Here is a 21,151-nt window from a genome sequence, read left to right as displayed (position 1 = left end):
AGCATAAATCCTTCCTTGTACTAAAAGATGGAGAGAGAAAAAAAAGGAGGAGGAAACATAGTTCTATAAGTGGTGCTAGCTTATGCACATTATTTTTTTCCCCGAGAAAAGAGGGACATTTAGTAGTTGATGTGCAGTACCTACCTAGTGGCAGAAACATCGTGCCTCCTATGTTTGATCTTGAAAAATGCTTTTCTTTATATTTTAATCAATCTGTGCTGAATTATTGTATTATAATTATTTTGTCAGGACATGAGCCCATGCCTTCTTTCCTTCCATGTTTCAAGCTTCAATTAGCAAATGAAATGCGTTGTTTCATATAGAGAAGAAAATGCAAGCACCAAGCCAAAAAGACGTTGACACCTGAAACTCCACCGAAATAGCGGAAAGAAAAACCGCAGACATGTTTACAACTTTTCCTCTCCTATAAACGGTAACAGCAGGTCCTAGCCACCCAATGTTGTCTTGCTGAAGTTCAGCTGGCCAACTTAAACAAACCAAAACAGGTCCCAGTTGTGTCTTAGTAGGAATTTTAATTTCAGAGATGCTATCCATTCAGGGACTCTATAGTCTATAGGCGGCATTTCTCACTCAGCCATAACAATCCGTCTCTTCACAAAGGAGCCTCCAACATTGCCTACGAATAAAATCTCAATCAGTCTCTGGTTCACCAGAAATGGTTTCTCTGTACTAATCAACGATGAAAGTATAAGAAGTAATCTCTCGAAACCTTGGTGAAGGGGTTGATGTGTCAGCATGAGGGGTTAACCAACACTAAGAGCACCCCTATGAGATCTGTTTGGCACGGCTTCTTCGATGGCTTCTCTGTCAATTTTTGAAAAAGCCATACCAAACGCTAGTTTCCAGAACGGCTTCGCTGACGAAGCCGCTTGAAACCCACTGACTGGAGCCATCTGAGGGAGGGGGAGCCAAAAAAAAAATTAGCTTCCCACGGCTTCTCCCCATCAGTTGCCATCCTTGCCCCCGGGAGGAACGAGCAGGTGGAGCAAGCGACTCGCGAGGGCAGGAACAAGGAGGTGGAGGCTGAAAGCGACAACAACGTAGGATGCAGGCTCGAGGCGGTCGACAGCGGGCACTAGGCCACACGAGCGGCGACCATGGTGCCCTGCCGTGGTCCCTGTCGGCGCATGGGTGGCGGCCATGGTGCCCATCCGCAGCCCCGGCAATGCATGGGCGGCGGCCATGGGGCCCGCCGCAGCCCTCGGCCTCCGTCGGCGGTGTCGGCTCAAGACGGCGGGAAGGACGCTGCAGCGGGGTGGGAGGGTGTGGCAGGACAGCGACGAATGAGCAGGCCTCGATCCAGGGACTCTGCTTCTCCACCAGCGGGTGCTGCTCGTGGATGAAGGGCGTAGCAATGGCAGTGTCACGGCAGGCCTGTGGACTCATGAGTAAGGGCGCAGCAATGGCAGTGTCACAGCAGGCCTGTGGACTCATGAGCTAGGCTGGAGAGGATAAGGAGGAAAGAAAGAAGCGGTGACGAGAGAAAAAAAAAGGATAAGATCGTGAAAAAAATGCGGTAGAAAAAGGAGGGTATCACATGGGAAAAATATTAATAATTATTTTTTTCACTTCATATAAAATTACATTATAAATTGATAAAAACATATGCACATCCAAATTAAATTAACAAAGGCACATTTGACATTTGACATTTTCCATCTAATGAACTCAAATTATAATTTATTTATTCAAACAATCCGCATAGCTAAGGGCATATAGGACATTTGATCTCTCACATCTATTCCTAAGAATACAAGAGAAGTCATTTTGCCAAACACTTTATAGAACGGCTTTAGTTCCACCGGAGAAGCCGCTCAACTGGAGAAGCCGCAGCCGGAGCTGTTTCAGCCATAGCCACAACCCTGCCAAACGAGCCCTTAGTAGAGTCAATCACTATCTATAAGAATTATGCATGTCGCCTTAATAAGATATATTTTCTCCGTTCCAAATTGTAGGTCGTTTTAGTATTTCTAGGTTCATAGATATTATTAGATATAGTGTATGTCTAGGTGCATAATAATATCTATAAATCTAGAAAAATTAAAACGACATATCATTTGGAACGAGTGGGTAGATAATATGTTCGATAGATCCACATTCCATATAGTTTTATTTAAGTACATTTGTGTCCGCATTTATCTCTCTTTGTTAACTTTTCCCTGCCACATAAGCAATTCTACCTCCTAACCTCGATGGACCCTTGTCATGGTCGAGGAAGATGGCAACGGCACGAAGCTGTCAATGGAGCTTGAATTGGACGCCAAATCGAACGTCTAGAAATTCATGTGCTAAGGAGTACAAAGAAAAGAAAAGATGAAGCTAACGACATGGTATACCTCCTCAAACTGGCATTAGTGCACCATTAAGAGAAATAGACAAATCCCACCAAGGAAGACTCTCAATATTTTTCAAAACCATTAATTGCTAAACTCAGTGCATTAAAAAGCACTAGGCACCATCTATCGTCATCCCGTAGCTTCCAATAGCCTTCTAAACCGCCTAGTAGGTGGCTATATATCTAGTTCAAGTAATTTAAATGCTGATTAGGATCAAATTTTCAAAATGCAAAGAAAAACAATCAAACGGCACCATTGGTCCAGTTTTCACTGTATCCGGAGAACAAAGTTGCTATTGTTACTTCATTTCTCTAGACCACACACAGACCCTTCTCAAATAAAGAAACGTACAGTAGTAGCTAGTTGCAGTTCACACGCGGTAAATCTTCTTCACACAAGCGTTTACGCGCCTACGGATGCAGCAGTAACAAACACTCCAAGTGAAAGCAATGCAGCTGTTGAGATGATGTGGAATATAGTAGTGGTAGCAGTGGAGAGGGCTTAGCGTAGAGGGCAAACAAAAAGGCAGCTAGGGCTGCATGCGGGGGAACAGCGGCCTCATTTCGGTCAAGGAGACCGCCCATACGACCCCATGGAACGCCTCCACGTTGTCGCCCATTACTACTCACACCTCTCCCCCTCTTTGGATTCTCAAAACGAGGCTGCGCCCTTAAACTATTCGCCCTTTGCTCTTATCCCTAAATCACTCGCTTTAATTACTCCATTTCTCCTTGGCCCTTGTGCTCTCTCTCTCTCTCCTCTAGTCCTCTGAGTTTTGGCCGTATTCCAGCCTCAATCTTCGTTCTCAAATGCAATGGGCAGCGATGCATTTTAAAGAGGACAGCTGAGACTACAGGACTACACCTACTGCTGTTTTTGTGTGTGTGTGTGCGCAGAACATTCAACTTCTCTATATATACTACCACACATAGTATTCATTCTCTCATTCTTCTCCTAAGCACACACAACACAGGTCTACATCACCAGCTGTAGCTTACATTCCCTTGCACCTTCTATCATAGGCTCATTCGCTGGTCAAGGCAGATCGGCCTCCATGGACATGGACATGAGCTCAGCTTATCCCCACCATTGGCTCTCCTTCTCCCTCTCCAACAACTACCACCATGGCCTCCTTGAGGCTTTCTCCAACTCGTCCTCCGCTCCTCCGCCGCTTGGTAAGATCACTACTTCCATGGCTTCCTTGAGTACTAATGCCTTTCGTGCATCTAATACTCCGAAGCTATAGACATGCATGAAGAGAGAGAGAGTGCACTACTGGATCTTTTATTTGTCACTGACTATATACTCATCGATCTTTTACTCCCATGATTGTGTAGGAGAAGAGGGCGCCGTGGAGGAGTCGCCAAAGATAGAGGACTTCCTCGGCGGCGGCGGCGGCATGGGTGCCCCGCCGGCGACGGCTGCAGAGGACCAGCTTGTCTGCGGCGAGCTGGGTAGCATCGCCGCCGGGTTCTTGCGCCAATACCCGACGCCAGGGGCGGTGGAGAACCCCGGTGCGGTGACCGTGGCGATGTCGACGGAGGTGGCGGAGTCCGATCAGGCCAGGAGGCCCGTCGAGACGTTCGGGCAGCGCACGTCAATCTACCGCGGTGTCACCAGGTAGACGTCCACACGCATGCACCGGGTTCTTCTTCAGCCCAAGCTTGATAAACATATACCTAGTCCAAGTAGGGGTTCTTATGAGTGTGTCGCTTTTACTTGACATTATTCATGGCGATAGGATGAAGACTATTGACTAATTAATGTAGCATCTAGCAACAATATTTGTTCAAGTTCTTGTTAATTTTCTTTTTCAATATAAGGGAAACACGCTTGATACTTTTCATGTTGTTGGAATGAAGTCGTTAATTTCATGTTATTTGGATTCAAGTTTGTGTTAATCTTTTCTTTTCTTTTTTTGTTGCTATCTTGGGGAATGCCTCAGGCATAGGTGGACAGGGAGATATGAGGCGCACCTGTGGGACAATAGCTGCCGCCGGGAAGGCCAAAGCCGCAAAGGCCGCCAAGGTATAGGAATGCATGTCCCAGAAACCTGCAAAAGCATATGCATATTCGGATCACTAACATTATTTCCCCTTTATTGCAACTTTCTCTTGGTGGTGCATTGGTGCTACTTCATCAGTCTACTTAGGTATGTCAACTGCTACACTCAGTTTCAGATTCACTCGCATTTGAAAATCAATGTTAAATCGAAAATGTCTTTTTGAAACTAACTGTGAAAATGGGGAAAAATGTAGGAGGTTATGATAAGGAGGAGAAGGCGGCGAGAGCTTATGACCTCGCCGCACTCAAGTACTGGGGTCCGACAACGACGACGAACTTCCCGGTAAGAGCTCAAGTCAATTTAGACATCATCGCATTGCAACTCCAAACCAAACGCATGCATGGTGCATATGCATCACATGCTGATGAGGCGTGCACACACTTACCTGAATAATCCACGGTAGGTGTCAAACTACGAGAAGGAGTTGGAGGAGATGAAGTCGATGACGCGGCAGGAGTTCATCGCGTCGCTCCGCAGGTGAACAGCGTTTCCCCCAAGTCACCCACATGCGCGGCACAGGGTTCGCCGACGCGTCCTTTTCCACGTACACACACCTCTGCCGTACGCGTGCATGCTCGCACAGTCGCATGTGCCCTGCCCTGCGCCGCGCGGCTTTCCTTTGGAGCTCACATGTTGACCTGACCGTGCTCCTACCCTTTTGTCAGGAAGAGCAGCGGCTTCTCGCGAGGTGCCTCCATCTACAGAGGAGTCACACGGTCAGTAGAATCTTTCATCATTCTTGGCAATGACTACTGAGCATGCAGAAAGAAAATGCAGGAGTCTGAACATAATTTGCAGTTTGAACAATATAATGGATCAGTAGCAGCATATGGAGCGGCATTTCGGTCAAATCTTTGTAACAGTGGGGTTGTTTATGTCTGACAGGCATCATCAGCACGGCCGGTGGCAGGCAAGGATCGGCAGGGTGGCCGGAAACAAGGACCTGTACTTGGGCACTTTCAGTAAGTGTTCTTGACTGAACACACTGAATTCATTAATAATCCTTATATGAACCCACGACACCAGGGGGCTCACTGAACATGAGTTAATTTTTTTAGTCCATCCATGAGAACCAAAGCCACTGAGACATGGCTGACAAAACATGGTCCATTCTAACTGGTTCTGCACTGCAGGCACTCAGGAGGAGGCAGCAGAGGCGTACGACATCGCGGCGATCAAGTTCCGCGGGCTCAACGCCGTGACCAACTTTGACATGAGCCGCTACGACGTCGAGAGCATCCTCAACAGCGATCTGCCAATCGGGGGTGGGGCAGCTGGCCGTGCCTCCAAGTTCCCATTGGACTCGCTGCCACCAGCGAGCGCAGCTGCCATGATCACCGGGGCGGTGTCACAGGCCATGCCGCCGTCCGAGAAGGACTACTGGTCCCTACTCGCCCTGCACTACCAGCAGCAGCAGCAGCAGTTTCCAGCCTCCGCATACGAGGCCTACGGCTCCTCCGGCGTGAACGTGGACTTCACCATGGGCACGAGCAGCCACAGTGGCAGCAACACCAGCAGCGGCGTCATGTGGGGTGCCACCGTGGGTGCAATGGGGCAGCAGGACAGCAGCAGCAACAAGCAGGGAAACACCTATGGAAGCAACATTCCTTATGCTGCTGCAGCTATGGTTTCTGGATCAGCTGGCTATGAGGGCTCCACTGGCAACAATGGCACCTGGGTTACCAGCAACACCAGCGCGGCCCCCCAGTACTACAACTACCTGTTCGGGATGGAGTAGGTGAAACTGACAAAGCAAAGCTAGCTGAAATCAGGTGATAGGCCTAGGAAGCTAGGACTGACATGGAACTGGTCACAATTTTGGCTGCCTACGATGTGCCCATGTATGGATGCAATGCATCCTTCTGCTATTCATAATGTTTCCTGACATAGTACTGTAGCAGAGAACTCATGTACCATCAGCATTTCTAAATTCTAATTCAAAATCGTTTTTAGTTACTTGGTCGCCCACAGTATGTGCATTTCAGAGAATACTATGGCAATCTTCTCCATGGAAACATTTATGTAACAGTAGGATGTTAGGAGATAAACAGCACATACTTGGGAGATGATGAATGTCAGCATTGGAAGATGAAGCATTGCAGTTCCCATGGTGTACTGCATGGAGCAAAGAGGGGATTAATAAGGAAAAAAAATTACCACGAGTGTAATGATGAGAAATCATTTCCCCACACGGCAATAGCAATGATCTGAGTTGTATAAAAACAGCTATGATAGCCTATAGTGCACTGTATAGTTGAATCAAGCAAAAAAAAGGGCGTGCCATAGAATCAGGATAACTATCCTGGGCATCTGGTCTTATCCAATGCAATGTGATAACGATCATCGCAGCATCAACGGACATGCCTCAAACTTATCCAATTCAGATGTATAAGATGCATATAGGTGGCAAATTTCACATGCATGCTATAATTTATTCACAACTAGTTGAACCAGTTAATGCCATGGTGACAGTGTACTACAAGTTGCAACACAAATACTAGTCTATAGAAGTGCGACAATTATTGTAATTGTAGTAAATAGCAATCCAATACTATGGTAAAACTTTCAGAATTTTGAAAAGAGTAAGGGAGTCATGCACCATGGTGCAAGATTACATGAGCAAAAATAGCACATAACATGTGGTTGGCAATAGTCCGGCTCACAGTTCGTAACTAACAAATAACAGGCCAACTCTACAAGACAGTAGAACAGAACCTTCAGAGTTCCATGTAAAAAGAAGCCACCAAATTTCACGTGTGCTGTTCCTTTAACCAAAATGCAAAAGGCACAGCAACAGCAGATCGAAGTTGCAGGAGATTAAGGCTGTTCATCTCACTTCCGCTGTAAAAAGAAGTATTACTGCAATCAGAACATGGAGAATAAAGTGAAGAGCTCCACATGGGATCAAGGACAAGCACGCCACAACTTAAGCCGCCAACTCTAGCTAGTCTTCAAGATTCTTACTGGGATTGCACACATTTGTAGACTATCTAGTCCGTGAGGGGCCTAAAACTACTACTTAATTCGCTCCTTTTGATAAGCTTGCTGGAAGGTCTGTTGCATGCATGAAGACTTAAAACAGGGTTCAGATTACCCCCCTGTCCCTCTCTAACCAGTTGACCAGTCAAAAAATGAGGCATGCTGTGAGTATCACACTACATGTACGAACAGTTGGTCCTTGTTTCACCTTTATTTGCCTCCATTGGACCAAACCATCTTGCTCACAACTATCAATGAACTGGAAACCACGCTAGCTGCTTCACGCATGGCTGCAGTTTTTTCCTTTTTGTGCCTGTCCCCTCTCTTTTGTGCCTGTCCCCTCTCTCACAAATCCAAGCATATCTCTCTTAGTTTACTAGACACAACAGCTCTTTCAATGGACACAAGAGACAACAGGACAAACCATTGACCAGTTAGATAGCATACTTCAAACAGTTGGTTCTTGAGGTAAAGTAGAGCTGAAGAAAAGGGAATTTACTGGCATCTTCTTGACGAGTGTAGAAGTGAACAAGATTATACTAGTAATGATCCACCGCCCATAACGGTGTGCACTACAACTTACAATGGTGCACAGAATTATTTAGAGTGGCGTAAATCCAAAGGGCTAAGTATAGTTTCTAACAACCACACCTAGGCACCCGTTACAAGGAGCCTTGGAGAATTATATCAATGATAACATGACATCGTATGGACCATGGTATTTTAGGATAGTTAAAAGCATGTTGGAACTGTTATTTTATTCAAATTGATTGCTTGTGTTTGTCAATACAGTGAGTCCTAAGTAGCTACCAGCAGTCCTCACTAATCTTTTTGTTCTATAGGGTAACAAAAACAATGAACCCATAATTTATTAAATATTTCACAAGATGATTTACATGCTACTCAACCTCAGATCAGCCTTTTCTACAATAAAAATATGGAAACCAGACCTTGCCTTGTTTATAAAAGCTAAGTTTGACCAACTGACAACAAGACAAAAATGATGGCTATTGGCTAAATATACTTTATGGTGTCTTTTTCGACATAACAGATTCACACCCTGAAGATTCTCTCATGAGGCAAAAGCTTTTGTGTTCCACACTCCATAATTTAAGGCAGATAATCCCTTTTAGTTAAGAAAAAAAGATGATTGCTAAAGTGGGCCATTAGTCAAATACAGCACTGTAAAAGGTGTTTCCTCTGGTAGTATGTGGGGAGCCTTTTCCTTGGTTTTATAAAGAGTTGTTTGGTTGCCCCTTTTTGTCATGTTTCACATTTGGAAGTTATGTCGGGCCAGCATTTCACTTGAGTTGCTGTCCAACCATCATACAGGCTGTACAAGAAGGAAGATATGCACCGAAACTATAGGAGATTGAAAAAAAAATTGGACTTGTTTGCTGTAACACTTCTCATCTAATAGCTCCATTCGTATTCTGTAGTTCACATGAGAAAAACAACGCAAATATAAATGTTGGAAGCCGATTAATTTGTTTGTTAGACGACCAGGAGGTCAAGCATAACCTGGGAAACAAAACCACTCTAAACTTCTCAGTAAGTGTGCACGAGAATCCAAACAAAATGCACTTCCAAACCATCTGACAACTTAAAATGAGATCACTATGCTGGTATTACCTTCCCATGCTGGGACCACGAAGTAAGCAAAAGATACACATTTCTTGGTCATGGGCCATCGAGTACCTGGTGAATACAAATATCATATTTCATTAAGCAGCTAACAAACTATAACGTTGGATTCACTAGAAGAATCTCAGACAAGGAGCAATGCTTCTTGATTTTATATTAATTAACCATGCAGCATGCCCTACACATTTTGCAATAGAAAATAGCCACTATGCAGCCTAACATTAGTAAACCAGTTATCAGACAGGGAACCATGCATAGGGAAGATGGTTATGGTCTAACAAAGAACAAAGCAAAAATAGCATGCTAATGGACTTTTTAGTTTATATTTCAAGATAAACAGCCGTTTTCAGATTCATTGGAAGAAAAGATAAATCCATTGAAAGCTAAAGAACATGAGTGCTGATGTAAAATACCACATGTGGAAGGGACATGGGAACATCTGTTTCCAGAATGTAATTCATCAAAACTAGTAATTACTATTGATACAAATTTGGAATTTTGTGTGATAAACACATTGGTCTCGTTCCCTATAATGTCATCAGCTTTTCAACTCCTACAACTTATAAAACCATGAACTATATATCAAACACGTGATGAAAAAAAATACAGGACGTCCATCAGGTGTGCTCAAGAACAGCAAGTCATCAAATTCATTACTCTCATGATTCCTGCTGCTGATAGCATAGATCTCAGAGAATATTGTTTCCTACTTAAAAAATAGTGCACAGACATGCAAAAAACTACTTTCTATCTTGCTGTTGAGTAGGGTTCAACGTTGGCATGCTCCTGAAACTCTCCGTGAGCATATCCAAACTCTGAAGATGTTTCTAAAACACTGAACATTTACAAACTCTGAAATTTAGCATTTTACTCATCATTAAACTTGATTTCATCCCCCAATTTTCCAGGCCATTAATGATAATGTGATGCCATCCTCCAATCACCTGTGAAATGTACATAGGTACGGTGACCACTACTATTGAAAGTACTAATAATCTCTACATCATCAGAAGATGAATGAAACAGGCAGCACTGGAACTACTGTCTGATGCAGCCTGGAGGCACATATATGATGCTTTATAGAAACAGGGTTTTGGCACCAGTGTCTCATCTAAATCAATTTCTAATTCACACGAATACTGTCACCGTCAAAACCAGCAGCCTGCTAGTCCGTTTACTGACGCCAAAAACATTCAGCTTCTCATGATCACTGCAGTGCACATTCCCGCCCAAACCCTTAACCAAATCGCAATTGCAACCCTTAGAAATCCGCTGCCTCTGCTCCTCGGTGACCAATGGGAACAGAATCGGTTTGCCGCAACAAAAAAAATATGATCAGAATTTCAGGAACTTTCCTCCCGTTCCCCCGCTATTTCAAATTGGTCAGCCAACCAGGTCACGGAGTAGCATGAGAGAGATGCTAGAAGGGATTATATGGCGCACCTTGTGCAAATGGGGACGATCTGCGGGGTGGAATCTTGGAGAGTCAAGGCGGGGTGGATGGGCGAGGCCTCCAAACTTCCAAAGCCGAAGGGGAGGAGAGAAGCGTAATCTAGTCTCTCCGTAAGCCAGCTGAGAAGGCGTGATCTCTTCATAACCCGTTGGGAAAGCGTGTTCTGTAAAATCCGAAACAGGCTGTTGATCTCGAGTCACAACCGCGAGCCGAAGGGAGTTTGTGGCGGCTTATTTCCATAATGAATATCTATGCAGTATATGTTTCGTCCAATTCGTAACGAAATCATCACATCTGCGACTGTCTCACTGTTAACAACCATACCTCTTACCTTTTAAAAAAAAACATATCTATTACCATTTAAAGATAATAGCTTCATTAATTTCTAGAATAAATCTATACGACTACTACCAATTTGCTGTGATATATTAATAGAATTTCTGGTTAGAATCACGGTATCAAGAGATCTTATTTAACCAATAAAAACATGTTTGTTAAGGAGAAGTATGTCGATCGTTGAAAATGATGCCATTGTGACAGTTGCATTTGCAACCACGCGGACGTGTCTCGTACAGTTCCTAGTAGGGAAAGTTCAGTTTTAGTTTACATTATTATTCTTATAAAGCACCCAACTTCAACCATCGAAGACTTTCTGCAAGATTCTTTGCTGGATTTACGCTGTAAGGAAAAAGATTTTGTGCTAGACTTGCTAGATTGCCAATTCTGAAGAGCACGTAAAAGAGAGAAAACAAATTTCCTTGCCGCAATTTGATTCGACATTTAATTTTGCAGTAATTTTGAGCGTTTTCGTATGGGCAGATAAAGAAGTGGGCGAATCCGTACTTGAATGAAATCATCGTGTCTCTTTCAACTCACTGAATTAGCTTGCAAGTTGCAAGGTAAGAGCCAACAATTTCAGTTAAAGAACAATATACCAAAGTCAAATGTAGAATTTTGTTATATTTGTAGTGCAGCAAATTGATCCCATGCTTATGTATCGGTCAGAAAACTGGTACAAAAAAAAGGCACACTACTTCCAGGTTCCAACAACCCTTTCTGTCCAAGAAGTTTGTGCAATCCATCCCCAACTCTCCATCACCTCCTTCTTCAGCGGCCTGGTCTTCAGTTGCCTGACGACGGGATAGCTCTTAACAGAGTTGGGTAGGTACACATCCGGTCCATCCAAGCAACTCCTGTCATACTTCCACAATACTAGATAGCTACTGCCTATAAATCCTGCTGCGACCTCACCGCACTCATCGTCTCCTTGTTCATTTCCAAGTCAGAAGTCACTAGTCAGTGCAGAGACTTCCTGTGCGCCAAAGAAACAGAGATTGCAATGGGGAGCATGCCACTGTGCTGCCTGTCGACCCTGCTCCTCCTGGGACTGGCATCCGGCCAGGTCCTCTTCCAGGTAACCAGCCAACGCATCCGATCACGCATCGAATTAGTCATCCTGCTCTGAAGAAACGATGCGGCTAGCTTGCTTCCCCGGCGATTTGTCCTCTGAAAGAATTGAGCCGGTGTGGCAGGCGTTCAACTGGGAGTCGTGGAAGCAGAGCGGCGGGTGGTACAACCTCCTGATGGGGAAGGTCGACGACATCGCCGCCGCCGGCGTCACCCACGTCTGGCTGCCGCCGCCGGCGCACTCCGTGTCCGCCCAAGGTCCGTCAGTCTGAACGCGCTTCTCCTTTCCCCATTCTCGTCTGAACATCTTGGAGAGGTGCAGTAGCGAAACGAAACATCCTGAAAAGCAGACGTGGAGTGGACGACACGTGAGCTCGTCTGATTGCGACGCGTGCCCACCTGGCCTTCCGCTGGGGGCAATTGATTGGACGCCTGTAATGGCTAGTACTAATCAAAGAAACGAAACGAGATACGTTATCCGCCACCAAATAGTGGTTTTTCTCCCACCACAAATTAATCGTTTCATCTTTTCAGCCGATTTATAAGCTGAAGCGAACCGGCCTAATATAAGACGTACTGTATGAGTGAACTGCATATAATTACTTATCACGAATATAAGGTGCAGATAATCTTGTGGTTTACTGATTCATACGGTGGATATACGAATATACATACATGCGGGTACAGGTTACATGCCTGGTCGTCTATACGACCTGGACGCGTCCAAGTACGGGACGGCGGCGGAGCTCAGATCCCTGATCGCCGCGTTCCACGGCAAGGGCGTCCAGGCGGTGGCGGACATCGTCATCAACCACCGGTGCGCCGACTACAAGGACTCCCGCGGCATCTACTGCGTCTTCGAGGGCGGCACCAACGACAGCCGCCTGGACTGGGGCCCCCACATGATCTGCCGCGACGACACCCAGTACTCGGACGGCACGGGAAACCTCGACACCGGCGCCAGCTTCGCCGCCGCCCCGGACATCGACCACCTCAACGACCGCGTCCAGCGCGAGCTCGCCGAGTGGCTGCTCTGGCTCAGGTCGGACCTCGGCTTCGACGCATGGCGCCTCGACTTCGCCAAGGGGTACTCCGCCGAGGTCGCCAGGGCGTACATCGACGCCACGGCCCCGAGCTTCGCCGTCGCCGAGATATGGAGCGACATGGCGTACGGCGGGGACGGTAAGCCGGAGTACGACCAGGACCCGCACCGGCAGGCGCTGGTGGACTGGGTGGACAAGGTCGGCGGCGCGGCGTCGCCGGCCACGGTGTTCGACTTCACCACCAAGGGGATCCTGAACGCCGCCGTGGAGGGCGAGCTGTGGCGGCTCATCGACCCGCGGGGGAAGGCTCCCGGCGTGATCGGGTGGTGGCCGGCGAAGGCCGTCACGTTCGTCGACAATCATGACACCGGCTCCACGCAGGCCGTGTGGCCGTTCCCCTCTGACAAGGTGATGCAGGGCTACGCCTACATCCTCACGCACCCCGGCAACCCATGCATTGTGAGTATATACCCGGTGATCACTAGCTCCATCCTATTTTTCGCGTCTCCGATACTAAGAGAGCTCTTACTCGATCGCAGTTCTACGACCATTTCTTCGACTGGGGTTTCAAGGATGAGATCGCGGCGCTAATGGCGGTGCGGAAGCGCAACGGCATCACGGCAACAAGTGAGTTGACGATCCTCGTGTACGACGGCGACGCCTACGTGGCAGAGATCGACGGCAAGGTGATCATGAAGATCGGTTCTAGGTACGATGTCAGCGCGTTCATCCCTGCCGGGTACCAGGTCGTCGCGCACGGCAACGACTACGCTGTCTGGGAGAAAGGAGCCAAGGAAGAAGTGGCTCAAGCATAACCTCGTGTGCTTGTAAATATGATTTGTGTTCTCTGCTACAAGCAGATACGAGTATACACGGCTTGTAAAGTTGTAATTGATGGCAACTGTAAATTGTTAATTGTGCACAATACGTGATAAAATAAGTGATTTCGCCTGTTGCTCCAGCCAAGTCGCATGCTCGCGTGGTTCAGTTGTGCGCGAGAATCATTGGATTTCATCGTTCCGAGCTGATGATTACTATTTCTTTCTTTAAATCGTCCAGCTAGCAGACGACCATATTTTATCGCGGAACTTCCAAACTAAGAGGCAATTTTTTTGGCTCACGTCAACGAGGGCGCACAGGTACAAAGTCTACTGTCAAGCTCCCCAACGAGTCAAAGAAGGAAAAAAAAAACTCCCCCCCCAAAACAAGCTCACTGACAACGTGGGCCACGAGAGAAACGCTGCCCACGTGGAACGAGCATGCAGCCACTGGGTGGGCCATCCGGGCGGGAAGGAGGAAGGGAAAGGGCGCTCCAAATTTGGAGCGTGTTTGTTTGAACCTCACGGCGGCCTCCGAATTAACCCACCCGCCCACCAAACGGGCGACCCCATTCTCGGCGCGGTTTAATTTTGGGTCTCCTTCCATTTCTTCCCTCCCTCCACCTCGTCTCGTCCTCCTGCCTGCCACCGCACGCGCGCGCGCGCCTCCTCCCATGGAGTCATCCGCCGCGGGGGGCCACACCCCTCCCCGCCCGTCGGCGGCGTCCGGCGGGGCCTCGCCTCCGCCTCCGCCTCCGCCTCCGCCTCCCCCGCCGCCGAGGGGGTGGCTCGCCGGCCTCGTCTCCGGCGCCGGCCGGATCCTCGCCGCCGTGCTCGGGCCCGAGCCCACCGCTTCCGTCTCCGGCTCCGGCTCCGGCTCCATCGCCTCCGACGCCGCGTCGGACGGGGACTCGCCGTCGGCGTCGTGCTCCCCGGCCTCGTGCCGGCTCCCAGAACCTCGCAGCGAGGGGCACAATGGCGGCCGCGGCACCGGTACGCGACTCCTCGAGTTATGCTTCGTGGCGTAGCGCCTTTTAGGCTCTGGGTGCCGCATTGCTGCCGCTGCCGCCGTATCTAAGTGCTTGCGCCGTGTTGCGTTCATTAGATGTTGCGTATAGGGGGGTAGGAACGGCGGTTCGAAGGCCTCAATTTCCGTGAACATTTTAGCAATTTTGGTGTTTGGGCTTTGAAATAGCATTGTGTGCACGAATAGTACATTGGATGCTTGGCAGTTTCATGCTTCGCATCTGCATCTGCGTGGGAGACAATGATTGTTTCTTTATTGCAGTTATTTAGATCATGCATGCATGCAACTGGCTGACAATAGTCAGTCCATGCTCATGAATACAAAAATGGTCTTGGGGTCGTGGGCAATTGGGCATGACTGCGTTGGCACTAAGCCACTGTCTGGGTGAAAATACTTCTTAAGCGGCTGCGTTATCCTTAGAATTCCTGCACTAAGCATATGCCTGAACTGCATGTGGAATGTACAATTAGAAATCTGCAACTGTCGCCAACAACTAGGTGGTCCCGGATGGTCGTATGAGCATTCATAGTATGGATCCAACATATTGCACAGTATTGACCATTGAAACCTTATGGGCCCTCCATTTATGATGTAATTCAAATTTTAAATTTGAACTGAGAGGGAGATAAGGTATGCATGAATCAAGACATACCTGAACTTAGAATGCTTTCAATGATTTATCCCTCCATTAACAAGGGGCACATGAATCGTCATGACCACTAACTTAGTAATATGATTCATGATGTGCAGCATCAGCAAGGGTAGCGAATGGGCCAGCCAGAGTGGAAACTGTTATTCAGGGCTTGATTGAACGTGTAGTTTATTGGCAGATCTTTCTCACAGAACTAGTGGGTCCGACAACCACTTTAGATGTGTTATATTGTTGCCACATACTTTCCGAGCTGCTAGTCATTCCATGCCATGGTTGTTTCATTTCTAAGATAAAAACCATTGGTTCTGAACAACCCAAAGAAAGGGATAACTTTAAATGTGTTTTAGTTTGTGAATTTACCTCAAATCATCTGCACAAGTTATTTTAAAATTCTTTTGTTCCTCTTATTTCCTATCTTTTGGAGTCATAGTCATCTAAACCTTCTTTTTGTGTTTGCCATGTGCTCAGTTTTGACCACTGCATCTTTCTGACTTAAATTTCATTATAACCTAACTTCTAATGTCTTAGGTATCATCAGTGTTCGTGTCCTTGTTTGTACTATTTATTCTTTCCTGTAAATAGAGTGTGCACTTCTATTGATTTGTCAATTCAGTCCAATGAGATATTTTCTTTAACAGATAATGGTAATTCCCCATTCTTTCCTGTGCGAAATGATCAGTTGAATCAGGTATTCCCAGTCATTTTGTTTATTACATAACATATTGTATCTCACTGCTAGTTTGTAAACAAGTTCCTCTCACTGGGCTAGAAAAGTAGGAGTAAGGGGTTGGTTCTCTGAGCATTTCACAGTTGACACATTGAAGTCATGTAGAACTGTTTGTGATTTTAGGGTGAAAAGGAGACTGTTCTAAAAGACTATGCTGGTTCCCTAGCAATTATCTCTGAGATTGAGCCAAAGGATGCCATAATGCAATTGCTTATGCAGGAGACCTATTCAAGGTACTGGATTGTATATTGTTTATTGACTTCCATTCTGACCTTTTGATAGTATTGTTTGATTTGCATTTTGCTTTGTCATTTAGGCAGTATTTTTTTATCATATACTTGGATATTCTTTTATCATATACTTGGGTATGACATTCTATAATCCGTTCCACGCTCAACAAACAATTGGTTTACATGCTTCTCTTTTGTGTATGCTAACTCTGCATTTATTATGTAATAACCATGAATTGTCTCGTACTGTGATAAAGCAACAGAAGCTGTGAATAGTGCTATCCTATTCTATTATAACATATTTTATATCCTGAACAGATTAATATTTGATAGTGGTACTGATTGAAAAACTATAAATTATGCAACCAATAGGACATGATTTATGTTCTTTTATTTTTATATCAGGTCTGAGTGCAGAAAGTTTATAAAGATAATTCAAGAGCGGGTTTTGGACTCAGATTCAGGTGATATAGATACTGGTGGGTTTGCTCTTACAGGTGCTCGAAAGGTTGGCAGACAAGCAGTTGATGGATATTCTTCATTTAGTCCAACCGAATCCTCACCCGCAACTTCAAGTCTTCAAATGCATCGCTGTGATAATAGCGTTGCTGTGGGCACAATTCCAAAATTAGCTGATACCGACCAAAGCCCTTTCATCCAGAATTCTAAGAACATACAGCCTGTGAGTGCTTTTGCTTGTAAATTTTTTGCTTGTTCCAGTGTATACTAAATGAAGTCCATCTGACTTTCTTGGCCCTTTTCTGTTCTACTGGTCAAGATGCTAATATGCCATTCTTCTGGCAAGCGTTTTAAGCTATAAATCATGGCCCCATGATATATTGCTGCTCAGTGCATGCGACTGCAATATGTTTTGTTTTGCTGCCCCCTGGAAGTAGTAAATCTTTAGGAAATTTTCTTGTCAGTTTTGTCCAGTAAATAGTGTTCTGATATTCTGTTAATCATAAATGCACCCTAAAGTAACTTAAGATGTTAGTTGCCAATTTTTTGTTCAGTTACTGTCCACAAAATTAGGTAGTGATCTTCTGTTAAGTTCACACTGACCTAGCTTGTTATGGTTTTCTCCATGTACATTATTAGCTTTATTGTTTAATTTTTCTCTCCAACCTCACCACAATTACTCACTAGTATGTCCAGACTGGAGTAAAGCAGGGTTTTTGGGTGACCATACATAAATAGCTAAGTGTATGGCCTCAATCCAGTCTAGCTGTTGTCTGTATGCCAATTTTTTTTGTATTTTGTGTGTTGCTATATATATCTATTCGATAAGTTCTTTTGAATATTACTGCCACAAAATTACTAATTTGTTTTGGGTCTTTTAATTCTTCAACTTTGGAATGACACAAATTTACTGCTGCACTCTTAACTGCAGGTTCTCAAACGAAATTACTCTGTTAGAGAGGATGCTTATGGGGAACTTCGAAGAGTTAGGCCAAAGATCAATGGAAGTCCATTGAACCTTTCAAAATTCAAGCAAGTTGATATTATTCGAAATCATCCAGGTAAAGATTAATCGTTTTAGAAATTATTTGAGAAGGACTACTAAGCCTCACAAAAGTCAACATTTCGCTTACCTATTTTACTTATCAGCTGCGAGTTCACATGAAGAGCTCACTGCCAGGGATCCAAATGCTTCCAGAGATGAAAAGAAGCTATTAACAGATGTTATGGGAGCCAATAATTTAACATACCCTAACGTTATTTCAAAAGTTGAAAGTGCTGATGAAATATTAGATGTCCCCAATAAACCTTCAGCTGTAACTCCACAGCTGTTTGATTCCAGTTTTTCACAATCTGGTAAGGACCAAAAAGGTTTTGGTGCTACAACACTTAACAAGTGCTCTAGTCAGGTACTGATATCCCACTGCGCCCATGACTTGCTGGGTGCTTTTCTTTCAAATCAATTAAATAAAAAAACGTGCTATTTTGTTCTGAGTTCTGACATGAAGATGACCTTTTGTCATAGGATCTGAAAAAAGGCTTTCCTTTGAAGGTGGAGCCTTTGAATGTATTTAATCCTTTCGAGCAGCAGATGATGGACTTATCACACCAAAAGCAAGAGCGTATGTTTTCACCATTGAATATGTTTCCTCGCTGTTCATACAACTTATGAGATTGATGCCTCAATATCCTCTGAATTTATTATTATTATTTGCACTTCCTGAGCAGATGCTGTCTGTGATGATTCATGCTCTCTCTCAAAATTAATGTTGAAGGAGGATATCGAGGCTGCACCCAGGTAGCATGTCATACCGCCCTTTGTATTGTTCCATGCAAGAGTGTGACCAAGTTTTGTGGTGGCTGTGCTTTGCCATCAGAATTTGGAATGTTTGATTTGCACTAGATCAGTTTGAGTTCAATTTAGGACCAAAATGTCATGACAGCTTATGATTGTGGTTGCTATACAGGATTATGTTGTTAATTTAACCTTGTATCTACAATTCAAGATTGCATATTTCTGGACCGCATGTGCCTCGTCAACTGTCATCACTTGACCAGTTGAACTACAAGTTCTAGTTAACGGTTCTAGGGTGCAGCAAACATACTGTAACATATTATGCTCGAGATTTTTTTTTGTTTTGCTGTAGCTGTCAGGTTTGATGCATTTCAAATATGCCAATAATGTAATCTGTCATCTAATTCAGCTTGCCGATGGGCCTTCAACTGCAAAACGGCTCCAAGAACCGCAGAAGAAGGCAACCCAACTCACAAAAGAACACGCCAACTCCAACAAGGTCACCTGCAAAGGGTCCACGCCAAAAGAGCAACGACATCATAGTCAAATCAGAGATGGACTTGCTTGAGCAAAGCAGGCTGGTACTGACGGAACAAGAACCAGAGTTGGGCGACGTCCCCGTGAAGAGACCTGTTGGGCGGCCGAGGAAGGCGAGGTAACTTCTTCCTTTCGATTAGGAACAAAGACGAGGTAATCTTTTGGTGTCCTTGGTTGTAATATTGGCCTACTTGTGTAAACTAGGAATGGGCCTAGCACAGTTGATCCGACCACCCCTGCTTCGTAGGTTTGAGTTCTGTTCGCCTTTCTCGGTTTCTTCTAACTTGTGTAAAGTGTATTGTGGGACTTGAGAAGAACCTTGAAATCATAAGTCAACTTGAGACTTTTGGTGTTTATGCGTTATTTTTCAGAGAACATGTGTGCACCAGTTGGCATGTTCAATTATTGTGCACTTCAAGGGACAAGGGGAAAGATAGGCGGCACGGCCCGGTCGCCCTAGGGCGACTTGGGTGCTGCCACCACCACACTTCTAGCACCGCTCCCTCCGACTCGCCGCCGCAGGAGCCTGCCGGCGGAAGTCCGTTCGGTTGCGATGAGGGTGGCGGTAGGCGCATCACCTCCCTCACGAAAGAACTTCCTCCCCCTCCACAACCTCCCCCATCCTATCCTTTCTTGCTACTGTGGCGGTTTGTCGGCAACAGCCGCACCCTTGGGCTAGTGGTGCCTAGATCTGGTGTTGGCAGGCTCGGATTTGGTGTCGCCCTGGTCGTTTACGACCTTCCCTGGTGGATCCATGGGGGCGCTAGCGGGAGCCGGATGCCTAGTCCCGCGGCGGCGTGGCTCGTGGCGGTGAGGGTGACAGCGGCGACGGCCCGAGGCGGCGGCCTGCTGTGGGGCGGCAGCACCACGTCGGCGACGGCTAGAGGCGGTGGCCCGCTGCGGGGTAGCGGCGCACATGGAGCCTACCTTTCCTGGGCTAAGCTCGGGAGGAGGGCGTCTTAGACTCCAGTGACCGCCACCGTGGAGAGCTCGCGGTGGATCCGCCCGTACGCGGTCCGTGGCGGCTACAGGCGAGCGTGGCTCGGCTCTATGGTGGCGGCGGCGGTGGACGGAGGGCGGCAGACAGAGGGTGGCGACCGGCTTTGGCAGCAGCCAGCAAATTTGGTGGTTGTCAGGGTGTCAGGTCCTCAGGCGAAAGCCATGATCGGTGCCGACGATGATGGTGCCATGATGCATCGTGCTCCTTGTTGAAGGTGTTGCGGTGAGGAACTTGACCTAGGAACTTTTTTCAGGTGAAAACCGAAGAACCGAAACAGGTTCGGGCGGTGGCGGCGTCTTGACATCGCTTTCCTCTTGAGGTGCCATTTTGGAGTCCATGGATGGTGGTACCCGTTCAGCTTGGAGGGATGGCGGTTTCAGTGTAATACCAGTGTGCATGGTAGAGATTGACTAAGTGTAGTTTCTACGCGACAGGAAACAACTGGCCATCGAGCAGGATCATCCTAACTTGTAAAGTTTCTAAGAAAATGACAGATGAGAGGGATTAGTTGTTGCACAAGATCCATGGCTAAGTGGAAGCAAGAGTATAGAAGTTTGAAACTTAGTTCTCTTAGCTTTCTTTCTCAGTGGCTTGCTTTCTTATTTTCTTTGACCCTCGTGTTGAGACGTGGAGTCTAAGTACTCATATACCTCCGGACTAGGTGGTCGGATTTGTTACTTTAGGGTCGTAGATGTTCACTTAGTGAATGTTTAAGATCGGATAATTTCCTTAATATAAAAAAGGGAAAGATAGGCAGTTTGACAGCATGTGTACCGTTTTTTCTCTGTTCTAATGATAACAAATCAGGTCTAATGTAATCGTGTTTCCTGACAAGCGCAAGATGCAGGTATTCAAAGTTCAAGCCTGTATCAGTATTCATGCACAACTGAAATTATGTGCCGTTTCATCCGATTGAGGGGGTGTTTGGATACAAGGTACTAAACTTTAGGAGGGTTAC

At 46.1% G+C, this 21,151-nt stretch overlaps 3 protein-coding genes across 5 annotated transcripts; all 3 read left to right on the top strand.

Moving 5' to 3' along the window:
- The first annotated feature begins 3,411 nt into the window (after positions 1 to 3,411).
- Positions 3,412 to 6,385, top strand: LOC101761227 (AP2-like ethylene-responsive transcription factor AIL5). The gene is made up of 9 exons (XM_004965625.3): positions 3,412 to 3,532; positions 3,695 to 3,977; positions 4,303 to 4,385; positions 4,501 to 4,509; positions 4,616 to 4,704; positions 4,826 to 4,899; positions 5,088 to 5,138; positions 5,308 to 5,384; positions 5,556 to 6,385. The coding sequence occupies exons 1-9, from the start codon at positions 3,412 to 3,414 to the stop codon at positions 6,158 to 6,160; spliced, it is 1,392 nt and encodes a 463-aa protein (XP_004965682.1). The 3' UTR covers positions 6,161 to 6,385.
- A 5,141-nt stretch (positions 6,386 to 11,526) lies between these two features.
- LOC101760405 (alpha-amylase type A isozyme) lies at positions 11,527 to 13,909 on the top strand. Of its 3 annotated transcripts, none has more exons than XM_022826045.1 (5): positions 11,527 to 11,659; positions 11,781 to 11,912; positions 12,031 to 12,163; positions 12,593 to 13,407; positions 13,488 to 13,909. In XM_022826045.1, the coding sequence occupies exons 2-5, from the start codon at positions 11,838 to 11,840 to the stop codon at positions 13,761 to 13,763; spliced, it is 1,299 nt and encodes a 432-aa protein (XP_022681780.1). In that variant the 5' UTR covers positions 11,527 to 11,659; positions 11,781 to 11,837; the 3' UTR covers positions 13,764 to 13,909. The 3 variants fall into 3 exon arrangements, with proteins under 3 accessions (XP_022681780.1, XP_022681784.1, XP_022681783.1); XM_022826049.1 differs by having other exon boundaries at positions 11,554 to 11,659; positions 11,785 to 11,912; XM_022826048.1 differs by having other exon boundaries at positions 11,571 to 11,663; positions 11,785 to 11,912.
- A 426-nt stretch (positions 13,910 to 14,335) lies between these two features.
- Positions 14,336 to 19,549, top strand: LOC101760822. Its single transcript, XM_012845059.2, has 10 exons — positions 14,336 to 14,759; positions 16,084 to 16,133; positions 16,296 to 16,405; positions 16,808 to 17,084; positions 17,793 to 17,922; positions 18,011 to 18,270; positions 18,387 to 18,483; positions 18,590 to 18,659; positions 19,066 to 19,311; positions 19,398 to 19,549. Exons 1-10 carry the CDS (start codon positions 14,441 to 14,443, stop codon positions 19,438 to 19,440), a joined length of 1,602 nt encoding a protein of 533 aa, XP_012700513.1. The 5' UTR covers positions 14,336 to 14,440; the 3' UTR covers positions 19,441 to 19,549.
- Positions 19,550 to 21,151: the final 1,602 nt, after the last annotated feature.

This window comes from Setaria italica, chromosome IV (genome assembly GCF_000263155.2).
Source record: "Setaria italica strain Yugu1 chromosome IV, Setaria_italica_v2.0, whole genome shotgun sequence".
Taxonomy (NCBI): Eukaryota; Viridiplantae; Streptophyta; class Magnoliopsida; order Poales; family Poaceae; genus Setaria; species Setaria italica.
Note: the sequence above shows the minus strand (reverse complement) of the source record. Positions and strands in the feature narration are given on the sequence as shown.

What these genes read in the sequence shown, in the direction of transcription:
- LOC101761227 (XM_004965625.3), top strand. Translation starts at nt 3,412, where the DNA reads ATGGACATGGACATGAGCTCAGCTTATCCCCACCATTGGCTCTCCTTC. An exon ending in CAACGACGACGAACTTCCCG is followed by an intron (nt 4,705 to 4,825) that starts GTAAGAGCTCAA and finishes AATCCACGGTAG; the next exon opens with GTGTCAAACTACGAGAAGGA. An exon ending in CCTGTACTTGGGCACTTTCA is followed by an intron (nt 5,385 to 5,555) that starts GTAAGTGTTCTT and finishes TCTGCACTGCAG; the next exon opens with GCACTCAGGAGGAGGCAGCA.
- LOC101760405 (XM_022826045.1), top strand. Translation starts at nt 11,838, where the DNA reads ATGGGGAGCATGCCACTGTGCTGCCTGTCGACCCTGCTCCTCCTGGGA. An exon ending in CCGGCCAGGTCCTCTTCCAG is followed by an intron (nt 11,913 to 12,030) that starts GTAACCAGCCAA and finishes CCGGTGTGGCAG; the next exon opens with GCGTTCAACTGGGAGTCGTG. An exon ending in ACCCCGGCAACCCATGCATT is followed by an intron (nt 13,408 to 13,487) that starts GTGAGTATATAC and finishes ACTCGATCGCAG; the next exon opens with TTCTACGACCATTTCTTCGA.
- LOC101760822 (XM_012845059.2), top strand. Translation starts at nt 14,441, where the DNA reads ATGGAGTCATCCGCCGCGGGGGGCCACACCCCTCCCCGCCCGTCGGCG. An exon ending in ATTCTAAGAACATACAGCCT is followed by an intron (nt 17,085 to 17,792) that starts GTGAGTGCTTTT and finishes TCTTAACTGCAG; the next exon opens with GTTCTCAAACGAAATTACTC. An exon ending in ATCACACCAAAAGCAAGAGC is followed by an intron (nt 18,484 to 18,589) that starts GTATGTTTTCAC and finishes CTTCCTGAGCAG; the next exon opens with ATGCTGTCTGTGATGATTCA.